This window comes from Mastigoproctus giganteus, chromosome 1 (assembly GCF_048544385.1).
Source record: "Mastigoproctus giganteus isolate SK-2022 chromosome 1, ASM4854438v1, whole genome shotgun sequence".
In the NCBI taxonomy this organism is placed as follows: Eukaryota; Metazoa; Arthropoda; class Arachnida; order Uropygi; family Thelyphonidae; genus Mastigoproctus; species Mastigoproctus giganteus.
The window spans coordinates 95,507,354-95,524,413 of record NC_143575.1 but is presented as its reverse complement, the minus strand read 5'-3'; the positions used below and the strand labels follow the sequence as shown (position 1 = coordinate 95,524,413).

Below are 17,060 nucleotides of genomic sequence, written 5' to 3'. Positions count from 1 at the left end.
TAATACAACAAATGCTGCCCATGGTGGTGTCGCAATCCTGATAAATTCAAAGATCCCAACTAAACATATTCCACTTCAAACTGAAATAGAAGCTGTTGCTGTGCGTATAATGCTCCATATTGAAATAACATTAGTATCAATCTACTTACAGCCAAACCGTACCTACTGTTTAAAAGATCTTGAAGATCTTATACAGTTACCTCCACCTCTCTGTATTTTAGGGGATTTCAATGGGCACCACCCCTTATGGGGCGATCCTAAATTAGATAGACGAGGTCGACGAGAGCCTAATAGAGGCCGTAAACCTCATCATACTCAATACTGGCACACACACTCACGTTCAGCTCCCAAATGGACATACCTCAGCCATAGATCTCTCCATTTGTTCTCCATTACTGGTCCCGACCATTGAGTGGTATGTCTTAAATGATCCAATGGGTAGTGATCACTTCCCAATCGTATGCAACCTGTTAATAGCACAGCCTCCTCCAGCTGAACCGTGCAGAAAACGGAAATTTGCCCGAGCAAACTGGGCAAAATTTCCGGTCATCAATATCTTTTGATGAGGAAAAAAATCCGTCTCCAACCTATCGATAATGTGACAGAATACATCACGTCACATCTCCTAAATGTGGCTAAAGACACAATACCACTATCAAATCCCTCGGTTTGTAAACATCATAATTATTGGTGGAATGAGCAATGCACAAAAGCCAAAAAAGCAAAAAATAAAGCCTGGACTTTGTTTCGGCAAAATCCAACAACACCCAATCTAATAAATTATAAAATGTCAAAGGCAAAAGCACGTTTCATACAAAGGCAAGCCAAGAAAGAATCCTGGATCCGTTTTGCATCAAGCATTAACAAAAACACTGACACCAAAATAATATGGAAAAAAATTAGACAGCTTTCTGGTAAGTTTTCTACCGTACCTTCACCAATATTGTCCTGTAATGGGCAAGATTTATCTAGTCCTTTAGATATCGCAAATGCTTTGGGCAACACATTTGCTGAAATCTCGGCGGCAGCAGCTTATACTCCACCTTTCCAGAGAATTAAAAACACTGCGGAACAGCACTCTATTAATTTCCAAACTGCCCTCCTTCTGCCGTATAACAAACCCCTACAATATTCCGAACTCTTGCATGCGATCGGAACAGCCCACAATGGTGCTGCCGGACCAGATGGAATCTATTACGTCGTGCTACAACATCTTGATGACAAAGCTTTGCATCTCCTTCTGCTCTTTTACAATCGTATTTTTCTAGAAAACGTCTATCCAACTTCTTGGCATCATTCTACTGTTTTGGCATTCCTAAAACCTGGAAAAGATCCAACCAATCCCCTTAGCTATAGACCAATATCCCTCTCAAGCTGCCTTAGTAAAATTCTAGAAAAAATTGTCCACTGTCGACTCGTCTGGATCATTGAGTCTGAACAGTTAATGAGCAATAGTCAGTATGGCTTTCGTCAAAACAGGTCATGCTTGGACCTTATGGTGAAGGCTGAATTTGCCATTCATAATGCCTTTATTAAGCATGAACATCTAGTAATGGTTTCCATAGATATAGAGAAGGCTTTTGATACTACCTGGCGGCATGGCATACTAAGAGACCTTTACTCTCTTGGTCTGCGGGGCAACCTTCCTATATTTATAAAGCATTTTATACACACTAGATCATTTCAAGTATGATACCAACATGTCCTCTCTGCAACTTTCATTCAGGAAGAAGGTGTTCCACAGGGATCAGTACTGAGTGCCACTCTTTTTGCTCTAAGAATAGATTCTATCACTAAACAACTTCCAAATACTGTAGAAACTTACCTTTATGCAGATGACCTTTCCATCTCCTGTCATTCCCAAAATATGAGATCTATTGAACGACAGCTTCAGATATCATTAAATAAAATACAGCAATGGGCCAGTCTTAACGGCTATAGGCTTTCGCAGCAGAAAACAGTTGCTATCCATTTTTGCAGACAACGCAAACTCCATCTGGATCCTGAACTTTACATCTCTAATATCTCCATCCCAGTCACTAGTAACATTAGATTTCTAGGTTTAATCATGGACAACAAGCTAAATTTCTTAGAGCACATTAAAAAAGTACGTACTGCCTGCTTAAAAAAGATAAACATACTCAGAGCCTTATCTGCACAAACGTGGGGTGCAGATCGTACCTCCCTTCTTCGATTATACAGGGCATTAATCAGATCTCGTCTTGATTATGGAGCTCCCATTTATGACTCTGCCAGAAAGAGCGCATTACGCTGGCTTGATCCAGTACAACACAGTGCACTGAGGATTGCACTTGGCGCATTCAGAACATCGCCAGCACATAGCCTTTACATTGATGCTCACGAGCCGCCACTATCTTTACGTAGGAAATTGCTTTTGCTGAAGTATTCTGTCAAGATACAACGTTGTGCCTCACATCCCATTCAGCCATATCTTTTCAATCCGCCATTTGAAAATCTGTACAGAAATAAACCTAGCATAGTAAAACCAGCTGGTCATCGCCTTCTTGAACTACTGCAGGTTTGGAATATATCCATCCATTCCGTACAACAAGTCGCCACTTGTACTCAACCACCATGGGTTCCACCTCCTATACCGACCTGTCACACTTACCTCTGTCAGTGGGGAAAGAATATCTTGCAATCATCAAATATCAGACAAGTTCATGCTGTTCACACTCAAAAATATATTGATTTTTTACCAATATACACAGATGGCTCTAAATCCAATTCAAAAGTTGGAGCAGCTGCAGTGTTTCCGAATACAATTGTATCAGCAGCCCTTCCTTCTGAATTCAGTATCTTCTCAGCTGAATTATTCGCAATTAAACTAGCTTTAAAAAATCTCCCTCCTGACTGCTCTTTAAAATCAGTAATTTACACTGATTCCCTTAGCTCAACCAAGGCTTTGTGTAATTCCTCAGATAAGTTTCACCCTGTTATAAATGAAATTAGAAAATTATTACTAAAGATTATAGAACGCCACCAACTGGTCACGTTCTGCTGGATACCAGCACATTCTGATATTTTAAGCAATGAACTGGCTGATAAAGCTGCAAAAAACCTAACCAGCTTAGATTTAACCAATATCCCTGTTCCAGCCTCAGACTAATGATTCATGCTGCATGCCTATCAGAATGGACAGCACTATGGCATTCCCAAACGAATAATAAACTCTTACAGATTAAACAAGTTCCGAAAATCTGGCTCTCCAGTGTCCGGACATCAAGGCGGGAAGAAGTAATTCTTTCAAGAGCAAGAATAGGACATACTTACCTGACCCATCTTCATTTACTCACAGGAGATGATCCACCACAGTGTCCACATTGTTCTCTAAATTTGACAGTGAAACACATTCTCATTGAATGTCCATACTATAAACAAAACAGAAATACCACCCTGCTATCTTTAGTTAATCCTCGAAAACCAATAACTCTAGAGAATATCATTGGTGACAATGCAAATATTCCGGAATTTTTTAACTTTCTGAAACAAATTGGAGTTTTTAGTCATTTCTGATTTCTGCCTTTTCTGATGTGACAAGAATTTCTCATATATTATTACAATAAAGGAATAGGCGCATTATAGCCAAAGCAGCTTATGCACCATAAAACACCCACAACAACACATTTCACCATAATAACGTAAAAACCAACACAATTCCAGCTATCGGTATAATCGCAAATGCAATTAGATGGAGCTTACTACCAGTTTATAACAGATTCCACTAGCAGAAACGAAACTGGAAATTGTTTTTATTGTTTTATGGTAGTAACCCCCAGAAATGTGCTTTAGTAAAACGTGGGGTGTTAATAGTGTATCTCGGCCTTTACGGTGTTGTTTATTCAGTTGCTATATCGCCAGCTTTGTTTATGTGTATTAAGCGTGCCTCCTCGTTTTGTAATTTTTTTGCTTTATTCCCTAAAAATGAGTAAAATACTTAAAAGGTGTGAAAAGAAAGCATCCTGGCGAAGACTGCAGATTCAGAGAGAGAAAAAAAAAAAAGCAATATCGATAAACAGAGGCGGACTGAGTCAAAAATTCTTACCCGGGAAAATTTATAGTGGCCTCATACTACGGTTTATGGCCAAAATCACACCGGCCTCCGGCCCACCGGGATTTCCCGGGTAAGGCTTATGGCCAGTCCGCCTCTGTCGATAGAGAAAAAATATGAAATTGGGAAACGCTTTGAGCGAAATGAAAGACCATGTGATATTGCACGTGCTACAGACCTAAATGAGGCAACGCCGAGAATTGCAAAGAATGCAGAGAAAATAAAAACAACTTTCATAGCGGGAACAACTCCAAGTGTAATTAAAATTCATTAGATTAAGACAAGAATTGGAAGAGATGGAATGGCTGTCATCTGTTTGGATAGAAAATCAAACAAAAAACAAGTTTGCTTACGATAGAAGCAAAAGCATTAGCAATATTTTATTACGTAATAGTCGTAATAAAATACGTAAGCATTTTATTACGACTTATGTATTATAATTTATACTTTTTTAGTATTAAAAAACACTAAAAATACTTTATTATAATATAATAAATAATAAAAAATATTTATTTTTATTATATATTATATTATAATAAAAAATATATATTATATTTTTTATTACGTATTTTAATCGTTATAAAATACTTACGTATTTTATAACGATTAAAATTACCCGATTATTTATTGTGTTTGGTAATGTTTTGGTTCCAAATGTGTGTTCAATCTTGGGTGGTTGGCACCTAACCCCACTTTTCCCATAGGGCCTGTTGTTTATATTGCACGATTTTGCATTGCACGAGGGTTTCTAGGAACACAACTGTCGTGCTATACAAGGACAGACTGTACTGTTAAATTTCTTGTACTAATATTAGACTGCAAACTAAATTTCCAAGCACACATCACTTATTTGAGAACTTCTTGTATAAAGCATTTGAATATACTTTGATTGGTCTTGTCGATATCATAGGAGCCGATCGGTATACTTTGCTGCATCTTTACAGAAGTTTAATCCATTCACAGCTAGATTATGATTGTCCAGCGTATGATTCTGTCAGGAAAACTATTTTAAAACAACTAAATGTGATCCATCAGAGTGCTCTGAGGATTGTGCCGGGAGCTTTCTGGACTTCTCCGAAGCAAAGTCTATTTTGAAGCGCATGATCCCCCATTACACCTGCGTAGAAAAACACTACGCTGCTAAGATCCAGAGTCTACCATTGCACCCAAGTTGGGAGTATATTTATAATACTCTGTGGGAATCCTCCTATGAGAGCAAGCCAAATGAAAATAGACCTGCCTCACTCAGGAACAAAGAGATTGTGCAGAGTTGGAATGTTAATTTAAATGAAATTTTTCAAAACGCAACTGCGCCTTTCCACTATGTCTGTCTTTATGATATACACTTTCTCCAGTGGGGGAAAATATCATACCTCCCTGCAACATCAGACAGTTACATTCATCTCATGCTACCATGAACAACGATGCCTGTAAAATTTATACAGATGGTTCCAAAACTGACAGTATGGTAAGCGCTGTGGCAGTTTTTCCTGTATGTACAATTTCAGCATGCGCCTCCGTAGCCAGGTGGGCAAAAGGAGTAGTGCATAGCACACGCTTCTTGATTAGACCAGGATTCTAGCCCGTGACCACCAAATACAGAGGATGCGGAAAGGTCAGGGAATGACCACCACATATCCTCGGAGCAATATGGCTTTAGTTGCTAATGCTCCTAAAAACCAAATAACAACAATAATTTCAGCCACACTACCGCAAGCTTGCAGCATCTTCGCAGCTGAATTATATGCCATTAGGTTAGCGCTTAGTAAGATTAGTGAGCATTCCATCTCATCTGCCATAATTTACACAGACTCCCTCAGTGCTGTCTCTGCCATAAGGAAGAATTTCTCCTCTTCTCATCTTACATTGAAACAGATTCATTCCCAACTATTCTCTACCAGTGTGCCCATCAGTTTTTGCTGGATCCCTGGCCATTCTGGCATTCTGGGAAATGAAAGTACTGAAGCTAGATATCTTCAATCCACTCTCTCACAACATTCTCAGTTTCCTTACACTGAGTATAAGTCTGTCATTCCCAAAGCATGCCAAGATAAATGGGTACAGATCTGGAAAAGTATACACGAACAATACGCTTTACCAGTTAAAAGAAGATCCTAAGCTGTGGCTCTCTGGCTTCCGATGAAACAGACGAGAGGAAGTGGTACTGGCAAGACTCAGAATTAGACACACTCATCATACTCATCTCTTCCTATTATTGGGAGAAAATCCACCTCAGTGCTCATCCTGTCAAGTGCAAACAGTATCTCATTTTCTGGTTGATTGTCCCTTACAGCGCCTCTGTAGCCAGGTGGGCAGAGCAGCAGTGCGTAGCACACACTTCTTGATCAGACTGGGGTTCGAGCCCGTGACCACCAAATACGGAGGATGCGGAAAGGTCAGAGAATGACCACCTTCTATCCCCGGAGCAATATGGCCTTAGTTGCTAATGCTCCTAAATAACAAACAAACAAACAAACGATTGTCGTTTACATTCAACCATTCGATGAAACACTTTTCAATCACTCTCCACATTGAATATATCACCCGATTTATCTCATTTCTTAGGAAATGAAGTAAATATTGAACAACTTTTATTGTATCTAAAACATATTGGCTTGTATAGAAGCATATAATTTAACATATCTAACGATATGCTTCTTGTGTATAAACTATGAACAGACACAATTTGGCCTTAGTAGCCCTTGTGTCGTTAAACCCAATAACAACAACAGCCACAGTCTCTTCGCAGATTCGTGGCATCCTGGATCGTAGTTTGACATTCATGGACCCAGTTTCTATAAAAATTTTTCATCAAACTGTTAATTGAGTTCCTATGTGGTGCGTATTTCCTACAGTGAGCAGTGAATCTTCTTCTCACAGCTGTCATGGACTTCAATTCTGTGAGCCATAATACACAGTTGACCCTTTCTTCTACTGTCAGCATTTTCACTCAGTTGAAGGATCTGAAAAGAAATAAATTAATGAACCCAAAATTAACAACACTAATACTTAAGAAAACTATAAGAATTCACCTTTTATATGCCATTTACAGTGTGCTTCTATTATGTGGCTTCTTTGGATGAAGTTATCTTCAATAACTTCTTGCTGATACCACCTTCACAGTGTTTCAGTGTATTTTATTTGTTGGTCAAAACAGGCTATTTTTTATATCATTTTTACTTCTGAATATTTCCAAATATCTCATTTGTCAGTTTAGTGTAGGATAAGGAAATGTGCTGAATTCATTCTCAGTTTTAAAGTTGTGTTGGTGAAATATCTTTTTTTTTTTTTTTAAATATTACTAGAAAACCTAGCTTGCTATACAAGCGCTTTGCTCTTATGTAATTTAATTGTTCACTGGCTGTGTGAGTAAACTACTTTTCCAATTATAAATTCTACTGACTATTAATAACCTCTCTGCATGGCTATCAAATGGCACTATTCCTGCTTGGAAAAAAATTGCCGCCAATATCACAAAATAGAGAGCGAAAGAGAGAGACCAGACTGATCTGGAAGAAAATGCAAGAACTTAGTGGCAGAGCCGGCCCGAGGGGGGTGCGAACGGTGCGAGCGCACAAGGCCCCGCATTTCTGAAGGCCCCGCGCCGCTGACTGATTTTGCAAAATAAAAATGGTTTCATTTTTTTGTTTTGTTTTAATACTGTCGCAAAATCTAGCGACATCGCCATAAAATAAAATGGCCATATTTTTAATATACATAAGAAATAAAATGTCAATAATCATGCTATTAACATTATCTGAAAGCCCGCCAAGCATTCTCCAAAGAACACGGAAAAATATATTTTCTTTCGAATATATTTAAAATATCTCTCCTTACAAGTCGTTCAGATGTACGATTATATGTTGCCAGCGTTTGCATAGTTATCGTACTCTAAAGGCTATATATACCACCGACTGGTCTATTCATTTTAAGCCTCTTTAGTAGGCTACTCATTAACTACGCTTCTTTAGTAGGCCATTTACTCATTTGATCCTAATCTAGGCTACCGCAATATTATTGAGTCTCTTAGAGACCTCATACACAATTAGGCTGATCGAAGACTACAAATAAAAATAATAATTATATAATCATTTATTGGAGTTTCATTTGAAATTATTGAATAAATATTCCCCACAAATATATATATATATATATATATATATATATGACAGCTGATCGTACATCGTACGTTTTTATCGCGATTCGCGAGGTGTGAAAATAAATAACATATTCGTCTCTATTTCGCAATATGACTAGTAGAGACAGAGCTGCAGGAAGAAAGTATATGTGTGGCTCTGATAAATTGAAGAAAAAAAGAAAGAGAGAAGAACTTACGGAAAAACAGAGTATCTCCCTTGCAAAATTTTTAAAAACCGAAAATGTGCAACAAACTGAAGAAACGCATAATTCGCAGTTACTGGAAGATCAAACTCGTGGAAATGAAATTACGCCGTGCGACATCCACGAAAACGATCCTGATCATCATAAAGTCAGCTCTCGTCCTAATGAAGAGGAAAGCGATTATAAGAAAACTGTAGAACGGGAAGATAACCATGAAGCAGAGGGAAACGTACAGACGGAAGATTTTTTGTCAGTGTCGAACAAAGAACAAGATGAATTATTCCGAGGACCGCAGCTTCAAGAGAATCAACAAAGCGACGAAGACGAAAATGTCGATATCAATGATCCTGGTACTTGGCCCGAAATTATAACTGATAAATTTAGAATGGCTATCATACAAAATGGCGTGACACAAGTAAAAAACTACGATTTTCCGAAAGATAAAAATAACAGAAGTTTTTCTGAAAATTATTATTTAAGAAAATTAACGAATGGGGAACGTCAAGAACGAAGGTGGTTACTCTACTCAAAAGTACAAAGATGCCACATTGTGTTATGCGTGTAAGTTATTCTCTTCAAATACCACTTCTCTGTGTTTAACTGGACTTAACGATTGGGTACATTTAAGTTCGTGATTACAAAGTCATGAAAGATCAGAATATCATTTACAAGCTATGTACAAATTGTTACAACTTGAAAAGAATTTGAAACTTGGAAACACTATTGACAAAGAACATGAAAAAATAATTAAAAACAAAACACAGCATTTAAAATATGTTTGTGAACGAATAGTGGATGCAATTTTATATTTATTAGAGCATAATTTGGCGTTCAGGGGCAGTAGCGATGCTTTATATAAACCGCGCAACGGTAATTTCTTAGGTCTCATAGAATTACTCGCAAGATTTGACCCAAACAACATTTGGATCGGTGCGTAGAATCAGCATCGTGTTCCTATTTATCTCATAGAATACAAGATGAACTGATTTCTGCTTTGGCTAAAAAAGTTAGAAAGGAAATAATAAATACAGTTCAGAAAGCTATGTATTTCACAATTTTATTAGATTGCACTCCAGATGTAAGCCATCAAGAACAATTATCTGTTATTTTAAGATATGTTAATGTAGATAACTCTGAAAGTGATGTGAGTATACAAGAACGATTTATTTGTTTTGAAACAGTAAAAGACCCGACAGGAAAAGGGTTATCAGACAAAATTGAAAGCATATTAGAAAAGGAGGAATTAGATTTAGGGAACTGTCGAGGGCAGGTGTACGATAACGGAGCTCATATGAGAGGTTTTTATCCTGCAAAAGAATTCCAAAGCACAGTATATGCCCTGTGGAAGTCATAATTCGAATTTAGTTCTTGGAGACATTTCAAAATCATCTTCTCTTGCAAATTCATTTTTTGGGACTTTACAAAGCATATATAATATTTTTGCAAGTTCTGTGATACGCTGGGATATATTAAAAGAGCGTGTCAAACATCTTACTCCAAAACCACTGTCAGAAACGAGGTGGGAATGTTGCCTCGAAAGTGTGAAAACTGTGAGCTACCAAGTACCACAATTTTCTCTAGCTTTGAAATATACCAGTGACATGAAAACGAAATCCGAAATCCAATCAATTGAAAATAAACTTCATTTGAATTTTTATTAAGTTTGGTCATTCGGTATGACATACTGAATAGAGTAAATATTGTGAGCAAGATATTTCAAAATTCAAATATAGATATCGGTACTACAAATTCACATTTAAAAGGCCTTTTAAATTTTTTTGAACAGTATCGTGAATCAGGATTCAAATCTTCTTTAATAACTGCAAAGGAAATTGCTGAAGAATTACAAGTGACATCTGAATTTAAGAATCAAAGAACTGGACGAAAAACAAAGCAATTTTGTTATGAAGGAACCGATCAGCCTGTTTCATCAGGCGAAGAATATTTCAAAATTCAAATATTTTCTAGTCATAATTGATAGTGCGATTATTTCTTTTAAGAAAATATTCGAAATTTATCACGAACATGAGACATCATATGGTTTTTTATATAATTCGGATAATATTCAAAAACTGACTGAAAACGATCTTCTTAAATGTTGCAAAGATTTAATAGCGACCTTGCAAGATGATATTGATTGCATTGATTTATTTAATGAAATCAAAATTTGTCGTCGAGTTTTGTCTTCCAGGATCACAATATTACAAATATTACAATATTTACTGAAAAATAATTCATTTGAATTGTATCCAAATTTTGATACTGTTTTGAAAATTATATTAACCTTACCAATTACCGTTGCATCTGCAGAAAGATCTTTCTCAAGATTGAAAATAATAAAAAATTACTTGAGATCTAGCATTAGTCAAGAACGATTTACCTCCTTAGCCATTTTATCTATCGAATCCGAAATAGCCAAAAAACTAAATTATGAGGATATTATCAACGAATTTGCTATAAAACATGTAAGAAAATGAAACAAAAATCACATATTGTGACCTTATTCGATTAAGTCGCATATCAAATTGTATTTTATAAGTATATGAAGCAATTATTTTTCTTATTTCATTTATTAAAGATTTTTTTGTGATTGAAATGTTAATTTTATTAAAATAATTTAATTATTTATCATTTTCATGTAATCCTTAACAAAACCAATTTGTGCAATGTAATAAATATCAAAATGCAATAAATTATTTTGTTGTACGAAATTTGTATCAAGGCCCCGCAAGTCAACTTTGCACCGGGCCCCGCTTTTGTTCGGGCCGGCTCTGCTTAGTGGATAATAACTTCAGACCCCCCCCCTCACCAATTTTACTTTTTAATGGGCAAGACCTCCCCAGAACCAGTGATGTCATAAATGCCTTAGCTTTCTCCATAGTGTCAGCAATTACTTCGTATGAGTCTTCTCTCCAACAAGGCCTTGAATGGGTTGAGCACGCTGAATTATGATGGGATCCTTCCACTTGTTCAGATTACGAATCTAAGGGGGCATAAATTCAAATTAAGAAAAGACAGATGTAGAATAGATGTGCGGAAATTTTCCTTTAGCCAACGGGTGGTTAATTGCTGGAACAAACTTCCATCTGTCGTTGTGGAAGTTGATAGGTTGAATAAATTTAAGGAGGAACTGGACAGGCATTTGGAGGGAATGGTGTGATTTTTTTTTTTTTTTTTTTTGGCTGATGCTGCATAAGCTCATACATTTGCTTTCTTGCATCACATGCCACTACTACTACTACTACAAACCAAAGCAACAGCAGGAAAGTATGAAATGAATTTTAACTCTATCCTCTCCCTTCCTTATAATCAACCCTTTACAATTTCTGAATTAAAAAAATCTCTGAATAAAACAGCCAACAGTGCTGCTTGCTGGTGCATATGGAACATACTACCTTATACTACAGAAACTAAATGAAACAGCTCTGGTCCACCTTCAGACATTTTACAACCATGAAAATTCTTATCCATCATCCTGGAGACATTCAGTTGTTATTACGATTCCTAAACCAGGGAAAGATCAGTCATCTCTGTACAACTATCAGTCTATTTCTCTTACCATTTAAGTAAGGTTCTAGGCATAGGTAACTTGTATGGGTTCTTAAATCTAAAGCACTAATAAATCAAAATCAGTATGGTTTCCGAAAAAACAAATGCACGCTAGACCTTATGGTCAGATCAATATCTGTAATGCTTTCATTAGGAATGAGCATCTAGTCTTGGTCATTTTGGACATAGAAAAAGCCTTTGATGCAAAATGGCAATAGTCAAAGATCTTTATACCGTTGTGCTGCAAGCTTACACATCACTCCTAATCCCGTTTCCTCCTCCTTGATGTGGGCACCTGTACGTATGGAACTTGACGATACATGGGCTCGAATGGTCTTGTGGTCTGATGAGGCACATTTCACTCTTCATGGTGCTGTAAATGCACAAAACTGTCAAATACAGAGAACTTCTCATCCATCTGCTGTGCATGAAAGACCATTACAAAGTCCTTACATTACAGTATGGTGTGGATTCACAGCAGAGTTTATAATCAGAACATTTTTCTTTGAAGAGTGTACGGTAACTTGTGCATGGTTTTAAGAGATCACATTATTCCCGCTCTGCAAGAAAGGTAATGCTTAGAGACCGTAGTGTTCATGCAAGATGGTGCCCCTCCCCATGTTGGTTGACAAGTGAAGGAACTGCTCCGTTCAACATTCAGAAATGATTGCATCATTTCTAGAGACTCCGCATTTGTGGCCAGCCTGATCACCAGTGATTTCTGGCTCTGGAGATACCTGAAAGACAGAGTTTATTGTGGCGGCATACAGAAGCTTGTCGATTTGAAAGCAAGTGTTAAACAGCATGTAGCCAACATCCCCAATGAGATGCTACGCGAAACTGTGTAGCATGCAATCCTCCGTTTTCAGAGTGTCATCTCAAGTGAAGGAAAGCGCATAGAACAATATCTGTAGATTTCTAAATTCTGATATTAAAATCTAATCCTAAGTTAAGTTGGTAAGTATTCCATCTCATGTTTACAGTGCCAATTTCTCCCCCTGGTGGCAGAAATTTGAACAATTTTTTTCTTCTACAAATCACTTCCCCATACCATAAATGACACACCCACCAATTTTCACAGTGCTATTAGCATTAGCATTAGTAGAGGCATATGATGCAAGAAAGCAGGCTTATTCAGCATCAGCCAAAAAAAAAAAAAAAAAAAAAAAAAAAACCACTACTCCCATGTCACCCCTCCGTTCGTCCGAAATACCTGTCCAGCTGAGCCTTAAATTTATTTAGGCTATCAACTTCAACAACAAGCGATGGGAGTCTATTCCATAAACCAACTGCCCGCTGGCTAAAGGCAAATTTCCGCACATCTATCCGACATCCGTCCTTCCTCAATTTGAATTTATGCCCTCTCAGGTGATTATTCTGAGCAAGAGGAAGAATCCCATCGGCATTGAGCATGCTCAAGCCATTCAAAGCCTTATACACCTCTATCAGATCACCTCGCCGATGCCTAGTCTCCAGGCTCTGTAATTTGCAAAACTTAAGCCTTTCTTCGTAAGAGCAACCCTTTGTTCCATTCACTAATCTTGTTGCCCTTCTCTGTACTCGTTCGAGCAGCTCTACATCCTTCTTTAAATGAGGCCTCCAGACCTGTATACAGTACTCAAGGTGTGGCCTGACCAATGCCTTATACAAGGGAATAATCACATCCTTATCCCTGCTAGAAAAATTCCTGTATATCACTGACAAGACACCATGAGCTACTCTTGCAGCTCGTCTGCACTGCTCAGAGAACTTCATATCTGCCTGCACAATTACCCCCAGGTCCTTTTCATTCTCTACCACTGTCAGCGTAGTACCACAGAGTTGATACGTTGATCTGGGGTTACTGTTTCCCATATGTAGTACTTTACATTTGTCAATGTTAAACTTCATTTGCCACCTCTCAGCCCATCTGCCCAACCTTTCCAGATCCTGTTGCAGCAGCATAGTATCAGTAGTGTCCTTAACAACCCTGCCAACCTTGGTATCGTCTGCAAACTTGGACATTAAGCCTGATACACCATCATCAATATCATTTATAAATACAGAAAACAACAATGGACCCAACACTGAACCCTGAGGAACTCCACTAATATCATTAGTCCACGTTGAGCAGTGTCCATTGATTACCACTCTCTGTCTTCTGCCACTCAACCATCCCTTTATTCATAGCAGCAATTTGCCTCCAATGCCACACTTCTCCAATTTGTGCAGCAGTCTTCCATGCGCAACAATATCAAAAGCCTTTCTAAGATCCAAATATATAATATCAAAGTTATTCCCTGCATCCAGTTCTTTTGTGACTACATCATAGTATCCAATCAAATTGGTCAGACAAGACCTGCCCTTAACAAAACCATGCTGTGTCTGAGCTATAACTGAATTCTTGTCCAGATGATCCTGCAGTGCTTCTTTAACCAGTGCCTCCATTAATTTTCCTGGAACCGAAGTTAAACTAACAGGTCTATAATTACTTGTGTCAGCCTTTGATCCTCCTTTGTGAATTGGGGTTACATTTGCACATCTCCAGTCCATGGGTACCTCCCCTGAGTCCAAAGAAGCTCTCATAATTATGGCTAGGGGTTTGCTTACTTCCTTTGCTGCCTCCTTTAATATAACTGGATAGATCCCATCCACCCCTGGTGCCTTTTTTATGTTTATCCTCAGCAATTTCTCCTCCACTTTCCTCTCAGTTATTAGAAAATAATCTAGCTCACTGCCAATGTTTACTTCACCTACGACATTCCCCTTCCTGAATAACTCCTCATGTGTGAATGTAGATGCAAAATACTCATTTAGATTGTTAGCCACCTGAGCAGGATCCTCAACTGTTGAACCATCAACATCCAGTGGACCAATCTGATTCATCCCTTTCCTTCTTGAGTTTAAAAAATCTCTAACCTTTTTTGATACTAGGGTCTTCTGAATAGGGAAACTTATTTTATAACCACCCGATACTTAGACACTGATCCAATGAGATATTCAGTATTAATTTTTATCTGTGTTTACACATAGAAAAGGATAATTAATTTGTGATTGGATTTCCTGGGTGTATCATTGATGAAGATTTTAAAATTTAATTGTTTAAAAATATGCATAATTTGATACAGTTATCAAATATATTCTGCTTTCTCATTTTGCAGGTTTATTAAAAGTGTTCATCGACATCTACAGCAGCAGTACCCACATAATCCACATGCTGATAATTTCTCTTATGTTGAAGAAGAGGAGCAAATTACACATGTATATTTTCAGGATCTCCACACCTTAGCAGACTTTGTTCCTCTTGGAGTTACATATATCATATTATTCCTGTATATCTACTTTTCCGTCCGTAAGTTAGCCATTTTGCTAATTTGGTTCGGTTAAGATTTAACTTAGTTTATATTAACAGTGCTTAGTAATAGTCAATTTATATACATTTCTTTTTTTTTTTTTTTTAATTTATTTTTTATTTTATTGATGTAATTTATTTATTTCATGAAGCAACAACAAGAACCATAATTTACAGAGCAAGTTGTTGAATGTCTTAAGTTTTGTATTTGTAAAGTTGTATACCTGATAAAGAGTGGTTGGATGGTTTCTTTTTCTTGATAATATATTGGCATCCCCCAGCATTTAAATTTCTGTGTACCAAAAAAGCTTCATGCATCGAGACTAACCATTGTATTAATTTCTCACAAACTTTGATGCCACTGTGAGTAAATAAATATAGGTGATCTGTGCTATGACATGAGACAAGTAAGGAATTCATAAATGTTCCACAAAATGACATGCAATAGAAATTCATGTATAGCATGTACATTTTCATGTAACAGTCAGGGATAGGTTCTATAAAAGTTATAAATTAATCATTAATTATCCAGTTTTCAAACTTATTTTTATTAATACAGTACAGTACATATCACACTATAATTGGTAAATAACTATTAAAACTGAGATTTTATTGAAATAAAATCAATTTTATTTAAATTTATTAAATAAAAATTTATTGAAATAAAAGACATGAGCAATATTGTTTTGTTTTTGATGGCTAATGTGTCAGTCAGAGGAAGGGTGGAGAATATTTTTTTTTTTTTTTTTTTTTTAGGTCGAAGCTGCATGTTCATAGAAAAATAAATCTGTACCAGATGATTCAATTTTTCTATGAACATGCAGCTTCTTTTGATGTTCAGATCCATGTCATGAACTATTAGTAGTACTGGCAAATGACATAAGCAAGCAAGCTCAAAGAGCATCAATTAAAAAAAAAACCTATCCATTTAACATGTCCATTCCCTCTAATAAAATGTCTAATTCATCTTTAAATTAATTCAGACTACCCACTTTCACAACACCAGGTGGTAGTTTGTTTTTACAATCAGCTATTCTCTGGTTGAAAGCAAATTTGCACACATCCTCAAGCCATTCTTTTTCAATTTAAGCTTGTTGCCTTGAGTTTGTTGTCCAAGAAAAAGTACCATTATATTTAAATGCATTGAGTAAACTTGATGAATATCATCATCAAGTAAACTCAATCCATTTAAAGCCTTAAAAAGTTCAATCAGATCCCCTCTCAAGCTGATTTTCCAAGCACAGTAGATTACGGAATTAAAGTTTGTTGTGGTAAGAATACCTCTTTGTGTTTTTGACTAATCTGGTTGGTCTTCTCTTCACTTTTTCCCAGGGATCCATACCCTTCTTAAAAATTGAATGCACTTACATTAGTCGCAGCATGGGTTTTTTAATGGGCGACGTTGTCGAACCAATCTGATAGGTTCTGACAGTGACCAAGGAACTGGATGCAAAAGATAACTTTGATATCATATACTTGAATTTCAGGAAGGCTTTTGATACTGTTGCACATAAAAGACTGCTGTATAAACTAGAGCAACGTGGCATACTCTGTAATACTAAGCTTTTCCAAAACCTGTAAAGAACCATTAAAATCTAGTTAACTACCGTCAAATAGCCCTTACCAGTTATCTGTCCAAAATTTTAGAATGAATAATACATGATCGTTTAACATGGTTTTTAGAACCCAGAAACTTCTTTACCCAGATCTGCATGATTTTAGGAAAGTTAGGTCAATGACAGACCTCATGACAAAAGCAGAATCTAA

The 17,060-nt window shown here is 36.9% G+C and overlaps 1 protein-coding gene across 1 annotated transcript in view; it reads left to right on the top strand.

Moving 5' to 3' along the window:
• Positions 1 to 17,060, top strand: part of SCAP (SREBP cleavage activating protein) — a 512,327-nt gene that overhangs the window by 163,000 nt on the left and 332,267 nt on the right. Inside the window, exon 8 of the mRNA XM_090380371.1 lies at positions 15,103 to 15,293. Within this exon, the coding sequence (XP_090236497.1) occupies positions 15,103 to 15,293 (191 nt within the window). The remainder of the gene's footprint in view (positions 1 to 15,102; positions 15,294 to 17,060) is intronic.